The sequence below is a fragment of the Puma concolor genome, chromosome A2, assembly GCF_028749965.1.
Source record: "Puma concolor isolate L17-30 chromosome A2, mPumCon1.1.hap2, whole genome shotgun sequence".
Lineage (NCBI taxonomy): Eukaryota > Metazoa > Chordata > Mammalia > Carnivora > Felidae > Puma > Puma concolor.
The window spans coordinates 43,012,405-43,034,071 of record NC_141668.1 but is presented as its reverse complement, the minus strand read 5'-3'; the positions used below and the strand labels follow the sequence as shown (position 1 = coordinate 43,034,071).

The window sequence follows — 21,667 nt, the reverse complement described above, 5'->3', positions numbered from 1 at the left end:
CCAGTTATCCAACTTTCAGTTATTGTTATTACTGAGCCACAGGTTGTTTTGAAGAATAAATGAGGCTGCATTTAAATGTGCTTTGTAAACCATAAAGCACTGAATAAATTGTGTTCTGGTGCAAATTATATTCAAAGCACAATGATTTTTAGAAAGAAAATGCACCCTGCTTTTGCTTTTTCATAAAAGAAAAATTTCCCTTTTAAATTGGGCCAGGAAAATCCCTGGCCACAGATGCTCTTGAATTCAATTTTTCAAAGGTGGTTCAATTGAAGAGTTGTCACTTTGGGTCCTGCTGGCCCACGTTTGACATAGAAAATGCAATGATGCCTTCAGCAAGAAGGGGACAGGTGTCTCAATTCAGCAAGATCTAGGCATGATGAAATGACTGGGGACCTGGGGAGCTGGCTGCATCTCAGCCTTCCAGCATTTTCTTTCATGTCTTCTATTTCCCCTCCACTGCCCATGTCCTGGTGCTGTGTCCACCCCTATTCATGAAAAGTCATGTTGATACTGTTTCTGGGACCCAGGCCAGCAGCTTTGCACAGCTGGCTTGCAGGAGCTCATGTGGGCAGATGAACCAGGAAAAGTTTTTCAACTCTTGGATCTCCAACAAGCTTTGAATATAGGTCAGAAGATAGTTTTGTCCTCTCCTGGGGAACTTTCACAGCAGAGGGAAGATGTTTAGTGGATGTAGCTGCCATGAAACTCATGAGATGAAGGATGGAGAAATGTAGGAAAAGTGCCTCTTATTACAGGTTGAATGTTCACAAAGAGTCATGTTGAAATTCTAACCCTGGGTCCCTGTGAATGTGACCTTTGTTTGGAAATAGGGTCTTTGTAGATATTGTGAGTTAAGATGACACCATTAGGCTGGACCCTGATCCAATATGACTGCTGTTCTTATAAAAGGAAAAGGTGGACAAACAGGGGAGATGGCCATGTAGGCTGGAGGCAGAGATTGAGTGTTGCACATGCAAGCGAAGGAACACCAAGGATTGCCAGCTCTACCGGAAGCTAAGAGGCAAACTGGGGCACCTGGACGGTTCAGTCCATTAAGCATCCGACTTTGGCTCAGGTCATGATCTCACCGTTTCGTAACTTTGAGCCCCGTGTTGGTCTCTGTGCTGACAGCTCAGCCTGCTTCAGATTCTGTGTCTTCTTCTCTCTCTGCTCCTCCCCCACTCACACTCTGTCTCTCTCTCAAGAATAAACAAACATTTAAAAAGTTACCAAAAAAAGAAGCTAAGAGGCAAGGAAGGATCTGACCCAGTATCTTGGAGGCAATCTCAGACGGAGCAGAGTCTCAGAGTAGTCCCGCCAGCACCTTGCTTTCAGACTTCCAGCCTTGAGAACTGAGAGAGGATACATTTCTGTTGTTCTGAGCCACCCAGTTTTGTAGGTATATTATTACAGCTACCCTAAGAAACTACTGTAGCCTCTCAGTCCAGATGTGCAGCCCAATTCATCTCCAAGCCCTCGCAAGGAGAGCCAGGCAGGACCAGATACACCTGGCTGCCGAGAGAAGCTATCTCTTTAAGACTCAGGGTCCTTCACTGTGAAATGGAATAATAACAATCTCTACTTCATGGAATTGCGAGGACTGGATACTGAAATGTTTGCAGGCTCCATGTCCAGCACCTAGAGCAACGTCCGTGTACTATGTGACCCTCTTAGCACACCGTTCCATCTTTTAAAGTTCTGGACAGTGATTCCTATGACACCCAGCACAACCTCAGACTCAGAGTAGAGCTGGGGTATGGGATTTTAAACGGAGACAGGAGGTCATGGGAATTCAGGACAGTGTTTTTGTTGTTGTTGCTTAAATGTTTATTTTTGAGAGAGAGAGCGTAAGCGGGGGAAGAGCAGAGGGAGAGGGGACAGAAGACGTGAAGCGGGCTCTGTGCTGACAGCAGTGAGACCGACGTGGGGCTTGAACCCACAAACCGTGAAATCATGACCTGAGGCGAAGTCGGATGTTCAACCTACTGAGCTACCTAGATGCCCCAGGGACATTGTCTCTGTATTTGCAACCCTGTTCAGACACATCTGAGTCAGAGTCTTTAGGTAATAGGTTGCACCCTGTGATAAAATGGTCCCTTTCTAGCCTCATGAGTGCCTTGCACTAAAGATGTTGAGTCCCTTCCATGACGAGTTGCCAGCCTTGACTGTGTCTTGCACAGCAAGGAGGGGCTGTCCCCACATGCAGCACGGGTGTGCACCAGGCTGCCCAGAAGATTCACGGGTCCCAGCCCAGGATAGAAGTCAGGCCTTAAGGTTCAAAGATAACTACTATGCAGTGTATTTCCAAAATGATTTGTTCAGAGCTCATTTGTCCTTTAGTCTCTGTACAAGTCATGAGCAGCAAACACTTTCCCCTTCAGGAAGACGCTTTTAACATCTGGCGATCATTTCAGTCACTGGAAAACAGAGACAACCAAAGATGCCATCTCATGCCAATACTTGGGGAGATAGAAATAGTATACATACAATTTAATCTTCTGACAGATCTTGGCCAAAAACGGGAGGGAACAAATATCAGCACTGCTTCTGGAATATTTCTGGAGAGAAAAAAAAGATGACAAAAAGTTGCTTAGTTCAAGGAATGGCCCCACAACTTGTAAAGGCCCTTCTTCTCCCGCCGGCCCTATAGTCTGGATTTCTGGACCCTCTTTCCTTCAGAAACTGGGCCATTGTATTTAACTTAATTTACTTCTTGTTTCTGTGCCCACACTCCATATTCACTCCGTCTCTGTGCCTTTGTTCTTGCTGGGGGCTCAGCCTGAAGGCTCCCCCTTCCTCACACAGCCAGCCACTCCTACCTTCACGTATCCTCCACCTCTTCCCTAGAGGATCTGGCCCCTCGTGGTCCATCCCACTTGGGCAACAACATTCCTCTCCCTCCTTGTACTCAAGGGCTTTGGGAAAGGGTTTGAAACAAAGAACATTTTCAAATAGAATAAGCCCAGCCTATTAGGAGAGAAAATAAAGACTAATGGGGAGACATGGCTTGGGGAGAAGGAAGAAGGAAGTCCCCTTTCCCTGGGGCGGGGGTGGTGGGCAGGAAGTGGGGGCAGGTGAGGTGTGCAGATGAAATTCCTCAAGCTTCCTGAGCAAGGGATTTCAGACAGCAGTTTCCAGAACTCTCTAGCCGTGGGACAAATTAAAAGCCCTGGCTTTTCACTGGGTGGTACTCTTACAGTGATTGTGGTTTCCATGATGTTTTCCTCAGATGAAAGAAAAAGACAACACGGTAGAAAAGTTAGAAAGTAGCGTTTATCAGTGAAGGAGGAGAGATCGTTGATTTTGCCAGCCTACAGAGTCCTTCAGGTGGCTATGAGTTGTATCAATGGTGTTGGTGATATATTAACCCTGGCAGAGGAGAACAAGGCAACCTCCTTTTCACATTATAAATGAAGTTTGTTTTTTTTTGTTTTTTTTTTTTTTTTTTTTAATTTTTTTTTCAACGTTTATTTATATTTGGGACAGAGAGAGACAGAGCATGAACGGGGGAGGGGCAGAGAGAGAGGGAGACACAGAATCGGAAACAGGCTCCAGGCTCTGAGCCATCAGCCCAGAGCCTGACGCGGGGCTCGAACTCACGGAGTGCGAGATCGTGACCTGGCTGAAGTCGGACGCTTAACCGACTGCGCCACCCAGGCGCCCCTATAAATGAAGTTTTTAAGTATCTTTGTGAAGTTTGCCTAACTTTCTAGGATGAGAGAAACAATCCTGATTTGTGCCTCCATCCATATGCACGACACGGAGATAGAAGAGGCTGTCCTTGTCCTCACGGCAGTCACCGTCTAGTGGGGTGGAGGGGTGAGTATCTCAGCTCTTAGCATGCTTTGTGAGGTTTGCAGAGGTCTAGGCATTAACGTGGCTATCTAGGAACCCAGAGGAGGAGGCAGGAGATGAGCCAGAAGTCAAGTAGGAAGGTAGATGTTCTAGGCTTTGTGACCCCAAGTCTGGTCCACAGACTTGCCACAGGTGCAATGTGTGAGCCCCACCCTGATCCAATTAAGGAATTGGAAAGCCTGGGGTGGTTCCCTGGAACCAGTGTTTGCATAGCTTGCACAAGGTCATTCTGGTGCTTGCTGAAGTCTGCGAACCACTGCTCTAGCTCCTGGCTGATGCAAATGTGATCACCAACCAGGAGCACTGACCTTGTCTGGGAGCTTTGGGAAATGCAGAGTCTCAGGCCCCACAGCAGAGTCCACATTTCACCATGGTCCCAGGTTACTGGAACCATCACCAAAGCAGGAGAAGCATGGCTGCTGGCACAGGGAGCCTCCCACGCGACGCCATGGGAGTATCATCATGCTGGGTGTGGCCCCTCGGGGGGCGGCCGAATGTTTCACCCTGGCTGGTGTGTAGGGAGCCACGAGGACATGGTGAACCATGGAGGGAAGGAGACATTAGGACAAGTCTAGGATGCTGCACTGTGTGTTATCCTGTGGGGAATTCCTGAAGACATTATGCAGAGAGATCACATTTGTATTTTAGAAAGATAACTCTGGGGGTGAGAGGGTGTCCTGGAGGAGGTGAGCTGGGGCAGATGGACCTGTTGGCAGATAAACACCCTGAGGCCTGATCCTGGGGTTTCTAATCTCAACACTACTGCTATTTTGGGCTGAGCAATTCTTTGTTGTGGGGCTGTCCTGTGCCTTGTGGGATGTTTAGCAGTATATCTGGGGTCTAGCCACTAGATGCAAGCAGACCCAAAATGTCCCCAGATGTTGCCAGATGTTCTCAGGGGAGGGTTGGGGAGGACAAAGTTGCCACTGGTTGGGAACCATAGTTGTAAAGATGAAAGGAGGGGGTGGTTGTGAAAAGGAGGGGTGTTTCAAGGTTGAGTCCAGAGACCCGGCTGTAGACAGACTGTCAGACAAAAGCCAGCATAAAATTATACTGAAACATTGGTGGCAGTTTGGAAATAGAGACACATTCAGAGTTCAAAGTCAGGTTGCATTTGAATGTTCGAGCTACATCTTTTAATATTTACTTGAATCTGAAGGCCTTGGTCTAATTAACCTAATGACAAGGTAGATTTTAACACAGATGTAACCAATTCATCAAAAAAAATTATATGGACAGTCTTATAATTATCGCACAAGAGGTAAAATAGAATAAAATGTTATAATTGCACAGCTGTTCACTATCAGAATTCAACCTGAAGGCTTCAGCTGTCTTTGACATTCATTGGGCAGAAACTCAGTCTAGGATGTGGACAATAGATCATGGGGCTTGCCCAGGGACGTCTCCCACCCCCAACCCCACCCCGAACTCCTCCCATTGAGACAGAAGTCTTAATAACCCAGTCCTTTCAGTCCACGATATGGGAAAGACTAACCTCTTCTAATTTACTTGCAAAGAGGAATGAGACAGACACAGAAGGATGTTACTTCTGCAACCCTCCCTTGTAGTGTGCCAGCCCCTTCCTTTCAATTTGAACTTTGCTAGACAGAGGCAAAATGTAGGCTGTGATTGATTCAGCAATGGTTTTAAAATATTGCATCTGGCTGCACGTAATCCCATTTAAGTGAAAGTCTCAATCTGGGCTGTCCCTGGGCACAGGGGTCATGTAGCATCTTCACTTAGCAATCTATTTAAACTGGTTTCTGCTTGTATCTTGAGCTTTTCCACACACCAGGGTGTTAAATGAGTACAGAACAATACACAGGGGTTGAATAAAGAAAAAATGTGGTGACTGGGGTAAACAGAAGGCCAAAGGGGAGAGAAAAACTATTCTTGCATACACAGCCAAACTGAAGTTGAATTTCCACATGGTGAAGTACTTTGCAGCCCTTGCCATGTATTATTTTGCTTGGGTTTAATTGCACTGGGGAGGATGATTCTATTAAGTTGGTAGGTTTTCAATCAGGGATGTCATGTACAGCTGCACAGGTCATGCACTGCACAGTTTTAATATCTACATAGCCTGGGATGTGAATGGTGCTTCCTGAAATTTTAGTACTGAGGAGGTCTGGTTGAGAGCTACTGGCATAGTGGAGAAGGTAGGAACTCAGAAGTAGCTAGATATGGATTTAAATGATGGGTTTCTCACTTACTAGCTATATGGAATGAGTGAATTACTTAACATATCTGGTCTTTACTCCTCTCATCTGTAACATGGGGTTGATAACAAAAATATTATTGTGTATGAATTTTTGTGAGAGTTAAATAAATTGATTCCATAACTCAGGTACTCTAAGCCCTTAGATGCTCAGTTTTCTGCCAGCCTCACTGAGATGCAGATGTTTTCTGGAACATCCCCTTCAACAATACTTAACCTCCCCCCAGTCTAACAGACTGCGCTGAAATGACATGCAACCTACTGTGTGCTGCTTTCTGCATCCTAGCTGGGTCTGCAGGTATGTCAGCCATCACAGTGGAATTAACTGCAGCCAATATCATCTGAGCAGTAATTCAGAGACACTTATTTGCATTTTCTGATTCCTTTTTCCTTGATCGCTTAAGTCCAGAGGGTAAATACATTGGAAGAGGTTTTTGAGGAGTTTCGTATTGTTGTTGGGTGAAAAAAAAAACCAAAACTTTTTTTTTTGGCTTTTCACAAGGAATTACTGGAATCCTGCTCCATGGATTTATGCTTGCAACTCTGATGACAGAAATGAAAAATTGTAAAATCCTAATTAGCCTTTGAGCTAATGCCAAGGCAGTTTTTGCTAGTGAAGTTAACAACGCTGGGAGAGTAAGTTTCTAGAGGCATGTTGAGAAGAAGGAAAGAAGAACTGTATTGTTCTCTAGTTTTGTTTAGAGTTCTGAAGGTGGTCAAGGGTTTCATGTGGTGTTTCAATTTCTTGTTCAATGGCTTAAGCAGATTAGCTAAACTGGCTGCTGTTAGCCTTTAATTACTCACTGAATTAAATAATGATTGGCAACACAGACATTGTGATTGATTAGTTGATTGTGTAGAAATGCCCGAATAGTGCCATTCACCACGTCTCAGCCTTACATCAAAACCCATCTGCCCCCCATGAGCAGGGTTGCCAGATAAAATATTGCACTGAACATACTTACACTAAAAGTTATTCACTGTTTATCTGAAATTCAAATTTAACTGAGCATCCCCTATTTTTATTTGCTAGATCTGGCAAGGCGAGCCGTAAGGGCTTTTCCTCCTCCTTATTTCTGTGTTGCCAAATCAATACCACCTGAGATGTATCGCATCAGGGTGAGTGGCGAGCAAGGTGACGAGACAGAAGCCAAGGACGAGGGCCGGGCAGTGCCTTCTCATCTCTGATGAATGCTTCCTTATTGCCGGGACCTTCAGCCTCGAGGGAAACCTGGTTCTTTAAAGGTTTTCTTTTCTGCTTCCTTTTTGCGTTGGGGCTGATTTGCATTTAGGGCCTAAGTCCCATACTTGACTCCATGATAAATGATTTAAACTAAACATGGTATTGATTAAGTGCTTGGTAAGTTCCAGGCGTGCCACACATCAGCTCTGTTGGTTCTCACACCTATGCTTTGAGAAAGGAACGATGCTGCTGTCTCTATCTTGCTGACAGGAAAACCGAGGCTCAGCTCAAGGGCAAGTATTTAGGAAGTGGAGGGGCAGGAGGATACAGCCTCCTCCAAAATGGTCTACTGGAGAGCAGCACTCCTCAACTGTGAGTCCCAGAGGACTTTTGGCAAATGCAGGAGACAGTTTTGGTTGTCATGACTGGGGAAGGGCGTCATGGCTGCTGGCGTCTAGTGGGTGGGGGGCAGGGATGCTGCTGTGATGTGCAGGAGGGTGCCCACAACAAAGGCGTAACTAGCCCCAATGTCCGGAGTGCCCAGATTGAGAAACACTACTGCGGAAAAAGGGGGGAGGGGCTCACCTTCCTACCTCAACCTCACTGCAACAATGGTGGGAGCGGGCTTGGATCTGGAGTAGCCCCTGGTCTTTGGGGCACGCGAGCAGGGGTGGGGGAAGACCGATGCGTCAAGGAGAACAGAGGCACTCTCCTCAGTTGCTTACCAGAGCTGGGGACTTCTTGACAATCTGTCTCGCCTTCTCTAGTGTAAATTTCCATGGCTCCTACAAAAACAAAGTTAGACAACATTACGGCTTGTGTCTCATCTTTCCTTTCTATGTCTTTTCCAAAGTTAGGATCTTTAAAGTCTGTAAGTTTGCAGTGAAGAGATTATCCCGTACATTTGTGATAAAATAATTCACAAGAAGGCAATTTCATGCTAATAACCATCTTTATTAAGGGATTTGCTCTGTGCCAGATGCCGTGCTAAGTACTTTGCAAACACGGTCTTATTTAATTTCACAACAGCTCTGAGAGAGATGACCTTTTTATAGATGAGGAAATTGAGAAGCAGAAAAGCTAAGAAACTGGCTGATGATCGCAGCGCCAGTGTCTGGAGAGACATAGTCTGAACCTCTGCCTGCTGAGCTACTGATGTCTCTAAGTAACCGATCCTTGGGTCCGGAGGCGCCACGGCAGGAGGTGGCCAACGGTGAACCTGCGTAATGCAAGGTAACACCCCCGTCTCTTGTTCACCTCCTCTTCCAGTTCAACATCCCCGTTTTTTTCACCATTTCTAGAGCATCCAAGTGCATCTTCTTAGTTTACATTGCAAGTATAAAGAGTTTGCTAACTGTGACCAGTAACAATTGTTATAGAATTCCATTTTTGTAGACTTGTGGGCAGTCTGGGGGATAAGTAGCCCTGGGGGTGAAGGGGGGGGGGTCTTTGCTCCCAGCACTGCTTCCCAGAGCTTTCGTGCTCCCAACACGTCCTGACCCTGCCACAGTCTTCCTCGTGCTGCTTTCTGTGAGACCTGAGCATGGGTGATGGTTTGCACATCTGGGTTCAAACCCCGGCTCTGCTGTTTATTAGTTGAGCAAGTTATACTCTGAGCCCTTCGGTATCCACAGAGGTCCTTCACATGTAAGAGAGCCCTCTTGTTATCATCTGCAACATGGGAATTGATATCCACCTACTTCATAAGGGTGCTGTGAGGATGATGGGACATCATTCATGTAAAGCCCTAGGCCAGAGCCTTCCCCAGTAATCCCCAGCTCAATAATTGATAAGTTGGTTAGGAAACTTTGGTCTTTCAGCCCTAGATTTCCCCTTATCCTAATCGATAAGGAAGCTGGATTAGGGAAGAGTGTCATGGTTCTTACTGCAGGAAACTGAGGACATTGTCCCTGCATTTAAACAGAAAGAATAGGTACCAGGAGCATCTGGGTGGCTCAGTCAGTTGAGCATCTGACACTTGGTTTCATCTCAGGTCACGATCTCACAGTTTGTGAGTTCAAGCCCCACGATGGGCTCTGTGCTGACAGCACAAAGCCTAATTGGATTCTCTCCCCGCCCCCCACTCTCTCTCTGCCCCTACCCCCTCTCAAAATAAATAAATAGCCATTTAAAAAGAAAAAGAAAAAACAGGTACTGGAATGGGACCTTGGAGGTGGCTACCAGCAGGAGAGGCCTCTTGGGAGATGTGACCATTGTTGCTAATGCATGTTCAGGACTTGTGTCCCTGCTTGACTCTGTTGTGGATTCTTCCCTCCTGGGAGACACCTTCTTCCATTACAGAGCTCCATAGTATTCTGAAGACCTCAGCCATGCTGGGTGAACATGGGCAGAGGAATGAACGCTCAGTGTGAACTTGGGTTGGAATGGATTTTCCAGCAGGGGCTTCAGGAAGGAAGGTAGCAAAGCCAGCCACAGCACAGCCTCTCCGGGCTGGCTCTGAAACCCTCTCCCTCGTTTCTGCCCCAAATCACACTCCTCCAGCTCAAGTTCAAAGGATGGCAAACCATGGCTCTTGTGTCAGAGGCAGCAGGACCGCTGACATCTAAGAGCGCATGTTAGCTACTTGAGAAAGGAGGCTGCTCTCCAGGTCAGTCTGGTCACCAGGACACTCTCGTACAATGTATGTTTCTTAAAACATTGAAACGCTAACGTGTCGGTTGGTGAACAATGGTGCCCCCGAGCCCTTGAGTGTCCCCACCACAGGTCTGGTCGTTCAGCCTCTCCCTAGGACTCCCTAGACTTCCTTAGGATCAGTTCACAAAGGGTCAAAGTTGTGGTACAGCCTTATTGGCACCTGCAGACTGGGCTCCATCACCACACCCAGAGTCCACTCTGATCGGCTGACAACAGGGACAAAACAGACCATTGAAATCCTCACTTTAAAAACATAGATGCATGAATGCAATTTTGGCTTTTTCTGGAAATTCTGACAAATCCTGGAAACTCTCTGGAAAGTCAGCATCTCGGGCAGAGATCTAATCATCTCGGACACTAGATCTAAGTGCAAGTTTGTGTTGTGGTGCCATTTCTTGGCTGCTCTCGTTAACCTAAAAGTCATTCTCTGCGATACTGAAACATGCTGTTGGTGCCCCTCTGCCTTAATTACATGCCCTCTGCTTCTCTGCCTTGGAAATACCTCTTTTGTTCTAAAGCCCAGCTCAAGCCTAATACAGTCCTTGCTACATGCTAGGTGCTCAACACATATGGAAATAAAAAGTGAAAGAAAATAGTTATGATATTATGTTAACCCAGGAAAACAGGCTACTAGATTTTACATGCACAGAAAAAAAGTCTTGCAAAGAAATTGGCCATCATACTTGTGAGTGACAACTCTTTCCTTTTGGTTCTTTCTTGTGTTTTCTAAATTTTCAATAATGAGCACAAATTCACCAATAAATGCTTTGTAAAGAAGAACTCAATATATGTTGCCCTGTTTCTTACTGAAACAAAACAAAAACACGCTTCCAGCATAGAGATGCAGTGAGGACCCTGGAGATCTGGTGGTGAAGAGACATTCCTGCTCTCCCAGAGTTGCCAGTCTGGTGAGGAGACAGACCAGGAATGAGCATTGCAAGTGCAAGGGGCCAGAGAGATGGCCTTGGCAGAATCTTCATAGGACAAGCCGCTTGGATCCCCTTCAGAGACGTAATCTGAGTTTCATCCAGCTCAGTTCTCTGAGGGGATCAATGTGTAGTTAGGGACAAAGACAAGCAAGCCAAACAAACAAACAAAAAGCCAAGTGGCAAGTGCTTCACCAAATGCCTTCTGACCCCCTAGTGCTGTGAGTGACGATGCTTCTGGGGTTGCCCCTGGGAGCCCGAGGGCAGGTTCATCTAGACTGGCTCAACCAGAGCACCACTTTCTTCCACAGTTCAAGTGCACAAATGCCAACACAGAAAAGAGAATCTAGATACCAGGCCTGATCTTTTTCCCCCAGAAGAAAATGGATGTAAGGATTCAAAGACATTTGGAAAAGCTCATTTTTTGCTTGTCATTATGATAGGCAAATGGGCAAATTGTTAGCAATGTGCAAATGAAGATAATTGCTATCTTTCCCTGGTAACCTTTAACTGTTGGCAATGTACTGCTTAAGGCATCGTTTCTAAAGTATGAGGACCACTCTTCTGTCCTCTGAAAAATTAAAACTCCAGAATGCAGATGCAACTGTAATTGGGGGTTGGAGAGAGAACTTGGGAATAGATGGTGAGCTGGTTATAAAACTTTGCTGGTTGGAAGCCATACTGGTGTTTATGACTCGGCTAGAGCAACCTTCTGAGGCATGGGCAGATTCTCCATCAACAATGAGGGGCTTGGTTCTGAAGTGCTCATTTGATCCCAAAATTTTTATGGTTAACTCCTTCCAGTTTCTCATTACTTTCTCCCTCTGGTTATAGTGTCCCCCTTATTCCCACTTCAAATTCCCTTCAGGGTCTATTTAACATCCTCATGAGTGGGTTACCGAGGAGGCCCTTACATAGGCTTACAAGATATAAGCCCTCAGCATGGGAGCTTAGAATCTGAAGAACCATGGATATGTATGTTGGATTTCTTTACTCAAGAACTTGGAAAATTCCAAGGATAATATGGCATGGTGTCGTAGTAGGCTACAAGAACAGAGAGGCTGACCATCTGCAACATCATCAGAGCACATAGGAACACAAATCTATGGTAATTCACGGAACACTTTCGTCTAGAATGATTTAAGTGTTCCTCCAAACCAGAGCCAGCCCAAAGTCTTCAGACAAGAGGAGAGGCTTGGTAACTACTGATCTTCAGTGGAAGATATTTAAATATATAGTAGGTCATGGTCTCCGTTGTTATTTTCTATTTGAAATGCATTTGGACTCTAGAGTGTTTGTGGGTGTGAATGCCAGCTTTGCCATTTACTAGTTGTGGGACTTTGGGCAAGGTACTTAAGCACTCCAAGCCTCACTTTCCTCATCTGCAAAATGGGGATCATAACAGCATTTGCATGTGTGACTATTGAACAAAATAGTACTTGGAATAGTGCTTTGCATATAGTAAGCATGGCATTAGTGTTAACAATTGACATACTTATTTTGGGTTGTTATGCCACCAACACATAGCTGGAAAAATTACAGTAATTACAACATCAGCCTCCAAAAATGTATGCTATTGTTTCCATGATCTTGAAAGCCACCCTGAGAGGAAAGCATTATTTTTCCCTTTTACAGATGAGAAAACAGAGAGGTTACATATTGTAACCATGGTCGTTCTGCAAGCAGAGCTAATGGTACTGAAGTCTCTAGGCTTCAACTCCTTTCCCACCATTGCCACACCGTTTTCTAAGAATGAAATAAGCCCAAAATTTTAACACAGGCAAGGAAATTTGACTTCTAAGGTTTCACTGAGGCTTAAGGGAATGGCAAGGGAAATTCACATGGAATGTGGATGGTTTAACTCAAAGGATCACATGGTCAGGGGGAGAACTGATTCTGTATACCAGGGACCTACGCACCTGCGGTGAAACTCATGTACAAGCATAACAGCCAGCATGTGACTGATAGTGAAAGAGAAAGAAATAGACGTTCAGTCAGTCATTGCTTTGTGCAATCATTCGTTCTATTCATTCATTCCACAAACACTTATTGTTTGTCTATGTTGTGTGACATATTACATACTAGGGATGTAATAGTGAATGAGACATAATCTTCTCAACAAGGGTGTTATAACCTGGGAGAGAAGATCGGAAATAAAATGTAATTAGAATACAACGTACCAAGAGTTAAGTAATAATTATTATTATTCCTATTTTATAGATGAGGTAAATTAAGTCTTAGAGTGGATAAAGTTCAAAGTCACAGAGCCAATGAGTGGCACAATCCAGATTCAGTTCAGACCCTTTTGGCACAAAACCCATGCTTTTAATCCCCCTTTGGGGGACGTTAATAGGTATGCTAGACAAGAAAGTTGTTTTAAGTTAAAAAAGTTTGGGAAATCTGCGAACTGAATACTCCTCTGAGAGAGCCATAACACACATTAGTATTTTCAAGGCTTTCAGCCACTTTGTGGTAAGAAGTACTATGTAGAAAAGCATTTCCCAAACATTTAAATGTTTCAGCCAAAGCATAGCATTGTATTGTCTACGGAGGGGAAAATGTAAACAAGATAGTGTACCGGGGATTCTCCAGAATTCAGTATAATTTCTCTTGACATTTTGGGAGTATTGGTGAATTGGACAAGACACATTCACTAATTGGGTCTTCTCAGGTTTTGTGATGTTAAAGAACTAAATTCTGGTACACTTAGGAGTGAAGGAAGTAAAGAGAAATAGTATTTTTAGGCACAAGTTTCTACCGTGAATAATTTTTAGTGATTGTGTTCTCTACTATCAATTATAGCAGCAGTAGATTTAAAAATTACAGAAAGTGCCTTTTTTTCACTTCACACTTTTGACAGCAGTGACAGGTTCCCACAAAGGAGAAAGCCCCTGGGAAGTGAAACGAAGATTTTAGATGCATGTTTTTTATTGTCCCAGAGCAGGCATTATGCAGGGGTGGGGAGGTGTTGAGGGTGGGGGAAGATCACTGATCTATTCGGATCTTTTCTAAAAGTTCATTAGGACAGGTTTTTCCACACCTCTAAATTTAATTGTATAAGTTGATTCACAAATGGAGCCAGATTTGAGAGAAGCTATCTCCAAGGATTTGACCACCCACTGGAGGCAGTGAGTACATAAATAACTGCCGAGTAAGGCAGACTAGTAGAGCCAAGAGAAAGGGGGGAAAAGTGCTTTGAGGTGACTTCAATTCAGTAAAAAGACAAAGGCAGGAAGCTCCTCTGTTTGTAAGGTTTTATCAAATAGTGTCATATCTGGCTTTTGGGTAGGATTTGCTCATCTATTATTGTATCTACATTCCGCTGTATCCTACAGTGGCTATTTTCCAATATGTAGGATAAGGCACACCAAAGCCCAATTTGATTTTCATGTTCTGACAATTCCCAGCTCTGAAGGGCATTTATGATTTCTAGATGTGTGGAAAGAATGAAGTCAGTTCATCCCACTTTCTTCTTCCAGGGATAAGAGGGAGGGAAGGAAGGAAGGAAGGGAGGGAGGGAGGGAAGAAGGAAGGGAGAGAGGGAGGGAGGAAGGGAGGAAGGAAAATGTAAAAGAAAAAGCCACTATATTTAAATCCATTCCCTTTGATCACTGAATATCTCTTCCTCACACTCATTTTACCATTAGCTCAATGTTTTTCTTTCCTATTAGTACCATCAATATATTTAATCATACTATCCACATCCTTTCCCCAAGACAACAGCTTTTTAAACAGCATTATTTTAAATGGCACTCTTCCCATCCCAATATTTTTTCCCCCTGACATTATTTTCATTGATTTTACCACCATCACCTCCAGCAGCATCAATGCGCACAGACAGAGGTTCTTTCTTCAATGCTGCCACGTCTGTGCCCAGGCATTGTCTATGCTGCATCTCTACACTTTATACCAACTCAGCCAGGCAGGGATTAAGAGTTCTCATCCCACTTTAGAGATAAAAAGTCAAAGAGCCAGTGCTGGAATTGTCCAAGGCTTCACAACCAACACTTTTGTTTCATTTTGACTGTTTCTTCCCTGGCGTCTGTGTATGTGAGGAAGCTCTCCAGCGCTAGACTCTATGGACTGTTCTTATTACAGGAAATTGTCCTACTTTTTAACCCCATGATTTCTAGCAAATCATTGGGTTAGTTAGATAGTGAGTGTGGTTCAGTCATTGGGTTGTTTTAGGCCAATCGTTTTGCAACATAATCCATCATTATTATTGTTGTTGTTGTTGTTGTTTGACTATTATTCTGTTTGCATTCAGGTTGCTAGATAAGTCTTGCCCAAGGTTTCACAATTAATTTGTGTTAGTTTTCTACTTTGCTTAAAGCAACACAAATTTACTATTTCCTAGCGTGGAGGTCAGAAGTCTGAAATGAGTCTGAGGAAGCTAAAACCAGGTGCCAGCTGGGCTAACAGTCTGTAGTTTCCAGGGGGAATCTGTGGCCTCCGCAGTGTCTAATGGCTGCACCCCCTCCTTAGCTGATGGCCTCATCACTCTACTTCTGTTGTCATATTTTCTTCTCACATTCTGACCCTCCTCCCTCTCTCTTATAAGGAAGGACCCTTTTAATTACATCAGGCTGATCCAGATAATCCAGGATAATTTTCCCTCATTTACAGGTCTTTAACTTAATCACACCTGCAAAGTCCCCTTTTCCATGTAATGTAACATTCACAGATTCTGGGGATTACGACATGGACCTCTTTGGAGGGGGAGCATTGTTCTGTGCACTATAGTGTTCATTCAACACATACTTATTAAATGATTAATGAGTACAGTGAGTTGTGCTGGGCTTTGGGGAAATTGCAGGGAACAGCATGTGTTTGGGGAATAAAACAGCTAGGTTATCTGTTCTCATGGAGTTTATATCTTAGAGCAGATGTTAAACAATAATTTTATAATTATGTAGCATAATGTACAATTGTTTGATTATAACTGTAATACATTCTGAAAGGAGGAGGTATGATGAAAGATAAGAAGTTTGGAGGGTCTGGCTTAAGTTAGGGCATCAGGAATAGCTTCTCAGAGGAAATGACTTGTGAACTGAGTTCTAAAATGGGTGACTAATTAGATGAAGATGAGGGTCAAGAGTGGATATTGGGAGACCACTGATTAAAACCTTAATATTTAACATATCTTTCAGAACTGTTCGAATTCACTAGCCTTTCTTTTTCTTCCTTCCTTTCCTTTCTTTGTTTCTTTGTTCCTTCCTTCCTTCCTTCCTTCCTTCCTTCCTTCCTTCCCTCTCTCCTTCCTTTTCTTTCTTTCTTTCTTTCTTTCTTTCTTTCTTTCTTTCTTTCTGTCATTAACTTTTCTTGAGCTTAGGGAAGAAAGAACCATATGATGAAAAAAGAAATACTTATTTTTAAAAACCTTTTAAAGTAGGCAAAAAACACTTTCAAATCTTGAATACCATATAAGGATCTTTCTTAGGATCATTTCTTCTACTTATCAGAAAAGGAAATTAAAAAAATTAATGTTTATTTACTTTTGAGAGAGAGAGAGAAAACACAAGTGGGAGAGGGGCAGAGAGAGAGGGAGACACAGAATCCGAAGCTGGCTCCAGGCTCCCAGCTGTCAGCACAGAGCCCAATGATGACAGGGGCAAGGCCGGCGGTGGGGGGGGGGGGGGGGGGAAGCAGTGGAGGAGCTAGAATTCAGGAGCTTGAGATCATGACCTGAGCCAAAGTGGGACACAACCAACTGAGCCACCCAGGCACCCCTCAGAAAGGGTAATTTAAATTTGCATTATTTCCACTATATTTTGAAGATTTTTAAGGTCTCTATGAGTTTAATGACTGCCAGATTAGTCTTTAAGCAAGTCTAAGTAGATAAATTCTCCAAGATTCCTAATATGGGCTTACACCAAAATGCAGCATGGAATCTCTATCAAGATACCGTGAAATGCCCAGAGAAATGATTCAACAGTAGACCGTACATCCAAGCACAGCATCTAATGCCTTCCTCTGTTCTCTTAGAGTTTTAATCCTCTCAGTCTTCAGGGAGCAATTTAATTTAGTGGCCTCTGATATTTATAGCCTTTCTATTTCTGCGATAATTTCTTATCTAATGACCTTCAAAGGGTTTTGTAGAGGCAAAAGACATAAGAGATAGTTGGAATCTCATTTAATTTTCACTTTGTTAATTATGAGAAAAGGATCAGTATTTCCTCCTACAATTTTGGTTCTTTGATCTTCTTTTTCTGTAAACTAATTGTTTGTGGACTTTTCTCGACTTTTTTTCTTTTCAATTTTATATAAGCTCTTTGAATTATGGAAAAATAACTTTGTGTGGCATATTACAAAAACATGTTCCCAGTTTACCATTTTTTTAACTTTGTGTATGGCAGGTTTTTTATTAGTCACATGTATTCATATTTCCCTTTGCAACTTTTGTGTCACAAATTACAAATAAAATTGCTTAGATTTTTCTTCTTTTATGGTTCCATTTTTAATGATTTAGACTTTAATTCATTTGGGATTTACTTTGCTATAAGAAATAAACATTGAGCTTAAATTTTATTTCCAAATGGCTGGTCTTTAGTTCCACTGAGTGAATAAACTAGTGTTGCACCACTGATCTGAATGTTATTTTTATCAAAAACAAGAATGTGTTTGGGTTTATTTTTAGGCAGTATATTCTGTTCCTCTTTAGGCTGACTCTTCCACATCTAGAAGGCCATATTCCCCTGTCATTTATCTCATTGTTCAAAATCTCCTGAGATGTTTAAATAGGAATTTTAAAAACATTGCCAAATAACTCCACAACTGACAATTTGCTTGAATATTGATTTCTCCTCTGTAAAATTAGGATAATAAAATAAGCTTGCAACTGTGTGGAAGGACTTTAGATGCTATATGACAAGTACCTAGGCCAGCTTTTGTTATGTGTGTCACAACTTAAATTGTGTTTGCCATTTCCTTTTATTTTTCAGCCCCTAATGTGTGTCTTCACACAATGGGGGCTTAGTAAAGGTATATTGCAAGAATAGAAGAATGACTGTGTATGCCTAAAAACCTATCAATTTCACCCAAGACCCTTTTGACCCTAGTCCCATTTCTGATTTCAGTTGTCAAAGATATGATTGTCTTCTGGGCACAAATATGGGTTTATTAAGGGAGGTAGTCTGCAAAACTTTATTAACTCTTCATGAGTATTGAGGTAGTACACACACAAGAATACCCTGAAATTGTAGGTTACTCTTTCCCTGGAATATATGTTCCTTTCACAAGCAACATTTGATTGTCTAATAGTTTGCCAAGTCACAGTTAAAGATCAGCCATCATTCAAGAAGGAACTTTCTTTAACCTGAAACTGATGATCACAAAAATGGCTTATTTATTATTTAATATTTTGTTTTCCCCTAAGCTTGGACATGTGAGAAAACACTCATATTATACAAAGTTATGATGGAGAACAGAGGAAGAGCAAATATAAGCTGGAGAGGTTGACCAGACAACCAAATAGGAAGAGAAGCTTAGTTATTTCTATTTAGTTTAGGCTTTGAGATATTAATTTGCTAGAATTGTCCATGACAGTAGCCATGGAGGCTCCAATGTAGTGATGATGACAGAGGAAGTAATTTTTTTCTCTTGTTTCCTTGTTTTTCCTTTTTTTCCTATTAAACTGAGAGCGCTGAATTTATTTTTAAATTCTGTAAACATACTCCTCCCCCCAAAAAGGCAAGTCATAATTATAATGTTGAGAGGATAAAGGCAGACTTTAGAGACTTGGGTCTTATAAAACAGAGATGGAGTAGAGAAATTTACCTAAATACACACACACACACATACACACACACACACACACACACACACACACACACACACACACCACCATATTGGACAAAATGGGACTCACTCAAAAAGTTTGGGGAAGATTAGATAACACATTTAGAAGCACAGTGTGAGCTCACAGAGCTAACTAAGCTCATCATTATGAACAGAAGGGCACTGTTGATTGTACCGAGTGAAATTTAGTGATTCATGAATCTTAGAAAATGTTCAACTTCCTATCCATTTGTAATCTTTCCTAAGCCTTACTACCTGAGATTTTCAATTAAAAGAGACACCAGATGTTTTATTCTACACTTAATGTTTAAAAAATTAAAGTAAGTTCCTGGGATCAGCTTTATTTCTCAGTTGAGCAACAAGAATTTGTCATGTGACACTTTCTCATAAAAAAAGTGCAAACTTCCTCCTCCTCAAACCCTTTTATGTCAGCTTCATGGTAATTTGGGTCCCAAGGAAGCATGAATTCCCTGTCTATGCATACACCCCCACACACTCAGCATTGGAGAACTCTGGTTCCAGCAGCAATCAGACTCATCCTGGAAAAGCCATTTCAAAGTCAGGATTGCTTTCCTAAGGCAATGGTTCTCCCTCACAGTGGTTTATTTAATTATTTTTTAAAATAATTTTTACCTTTTATTTATTTTTGAGAGAAAGAGTGTGTGGCTGCGTGCCCGTGTGGGGAAGGGACAGAGAGAGAGAGGGAGACAGAATCTGACACTATCAGTGCAGAGACAGGGAGACAGAATCTGACACTATCAGTGCAGAGACAGGCTCTGCACTATCAGTTGAAAACCCTACATGGGGCTTGAAGTCACGAACCGTGAGATCATGACCTGAGTCGAAGCTGGATAATCAACCAACTGAGCCACCCAGGCGCCCCTAAAATAATTTTTAAAATTGGTTTTAATATGGTGTCTGCATTAGAATCACCATTTGTGCAAGATGAGACAGGGATATGAAGACAAATGAGAAATAACTGGGAAGTTTTTCATGGCTCAAAGATGACATCATTGATAGATATCATCATTGATAGACTTAAAAAAAAAAGATCATAATTGTATTTCATGTTTAACCCCAAATAAACTTTGTGTAGTGCTTATTTGAAACAATATTTTATTTTTACATTGGAGTATGTTTAAGGTATGTTAGCGTATTTACATTTTACTTATATTTATGAATTTTTGTATTTGAAATGTATTAAATACTCCGATTTACTGATTTCAAGTACTTAAAATATATTATGTGAAATAAATAGCAAAGTATCCTGAAATTTTACTCCATATCTGAATGACTCTTCAGTTTGGCATCAGCAGCCCTTCCTATCTGCCCGTTGTCTACATTTCCAGCCTCCCTCCCCCATCCCTCTCCCAGGGATAAATACGTCTATCTATGTTTCCTTTCCCAAATAGAGCTCGATCTGGCTACCTCTCTTCCTTTGCTTGAGACCCCTTGTCCTACCTGTGGTGTTTACATTGAACAAGCACAACTGGTAGAATGGAATCTGAAAGCAAATTCATTCTTGACTCCCCCTCCCACTGCCTCACAGAACTTTAAATGGGTTGGAGGCCCTGGGGAAATAAAGAGAATCTATCTCCACTAGAGCACACACTCTGAATATAATTCTCTTTTAATGTAGATCAAAGTGATGTGAAGTAGGTCTTGAGTATGCCTTTGAGATATCTGTGAATGTAGCATGTCCCTGCAGCTCAGGGGTGGTTAGGAAGGGCGTCTGCTGCATGATGTAGGGTGTGCCTTGAGGATCTCAGTGTTAGGGGACCCAGGAGCCAACAACATAAAGTCAAGGAGGCTCCACTCTTGACCCAATGGGTGCACTCTAACACTGATCTAACAAAGATGATTCAAGGTACACATGAAGGAACCACGTTCAATTTTCAGTGTCCAATTCCTGCTTATGCACACACACACATACACACACATACACATTCCAGCAGCAGGCAATGCCTTGTTTTGTATGCAAATGTAAAGGAGCATATAAACAATCCCCTCAAAGTAGGTAACACAAAACCATCTGGGTGGTCTTTACCATGCAGTCTGCGATTTTCTTCTTTCTGTTCCTTTCCTATCCTTGTCTTGTCCTCCTTTCCACCTCCCCTCACCTCCCCCACCCCGCCCCAATCCTGGTGCCAGCTGAACACTATAGATTGTTTCTTGCTCAGTTAATCATGGATGGCGTTTGTCATTTTGAGAACACAGTAGATAAAGGTATGAGCTGTGGCTAAAGGATTGGCAAAAACTGGGCTTGGAATGTCAACTGCACTGTAGATGATGAATAGGCAGTTTGCTGAGATCCCTAAATGTGATTCCACTTTTACTTTTGATCCTACCAACATCAGACTCCATTGCTCTGCACTGCTAGGTTCTGCCATGCCAGCTCCCTGGAGCAGAAAGGCCTCCTTCTTCCCTCCACCCTGCAGCATGCATTTCACAGGGGCAATGGCTCCTGTCACTTCATTTGTATTTTACCAGAATCGGAAGCACATGCAAAGCAGGATACAAGCAGAGTCTTGCTTGTGAGGAATTACTGGCCCAGGAGCAGTGGTTCAATTAAAAGTAACTATACCCCAGGAGTAGCAGTGAGGCCTAGAGCACCATGGAGAAGAACTTGGGTTTTCAAGACAAACAGGCCCAGGGCTGAATCCTTTTATTGTCACTTATTGGCTGTGTAATCTGTTAATTTCTCCTAGTCTCAATTTCCTTATCTGTAAAATAGACCCCTACCCCACAAGAGCACTGTTGAATGAGATCACACGCGTCAAGGTCAGTGCTGATGGATTATCCAGATACCAGGCATGTGCCTTGCACAATGGAGACAGCAAAGACGGACAAGATGCAGAACTGCCACCTCCACACGCTTACATCTGAGTGAAGAAATCTATGTAAACTTCATATTTTAATATCTCTGGGCCTTCCTTTCCTCCTCTATAACATGCAGACAACAATAATACCTACTCATAAGATTAAATGATTAATATATGCAAAGCATGTAGGGCAATATTGGCACGTTGT

At 42.8% G+C, this 21,667-nt stretch overlaps 1 protein-coding gene across 3 annotated transcripts in view; it reads right to left on the bottom strand.

The window, feature by feature from the left end:
* Positions 1-21,667, bottom strand: part of AOAH (acyloxyacyl hydrolase) — a 168,282-nt gene that overhangs the window by 101,436 nt on the left and 45,179 nt on the right. For all 3 annotated transcript variants that reach the window (XM_086692545.1, XM_025929252.2, XM_086692554.1), the window contains exons 6-7: positions 7,985-8,044; positions 2,491-2,561 (exon numbers count right to left, since the gene is read on the bottom strand). In XM_086692545.1, the coding sequence (XP_086548671.1) occupies positions 2,491-2,561; positions 7,985-8,044 (131 nt within the window). The remainder of the gene's footprint in view (positions 1-2,490; positions 2,562-7,984; positions 8,045-21,667) is intronic.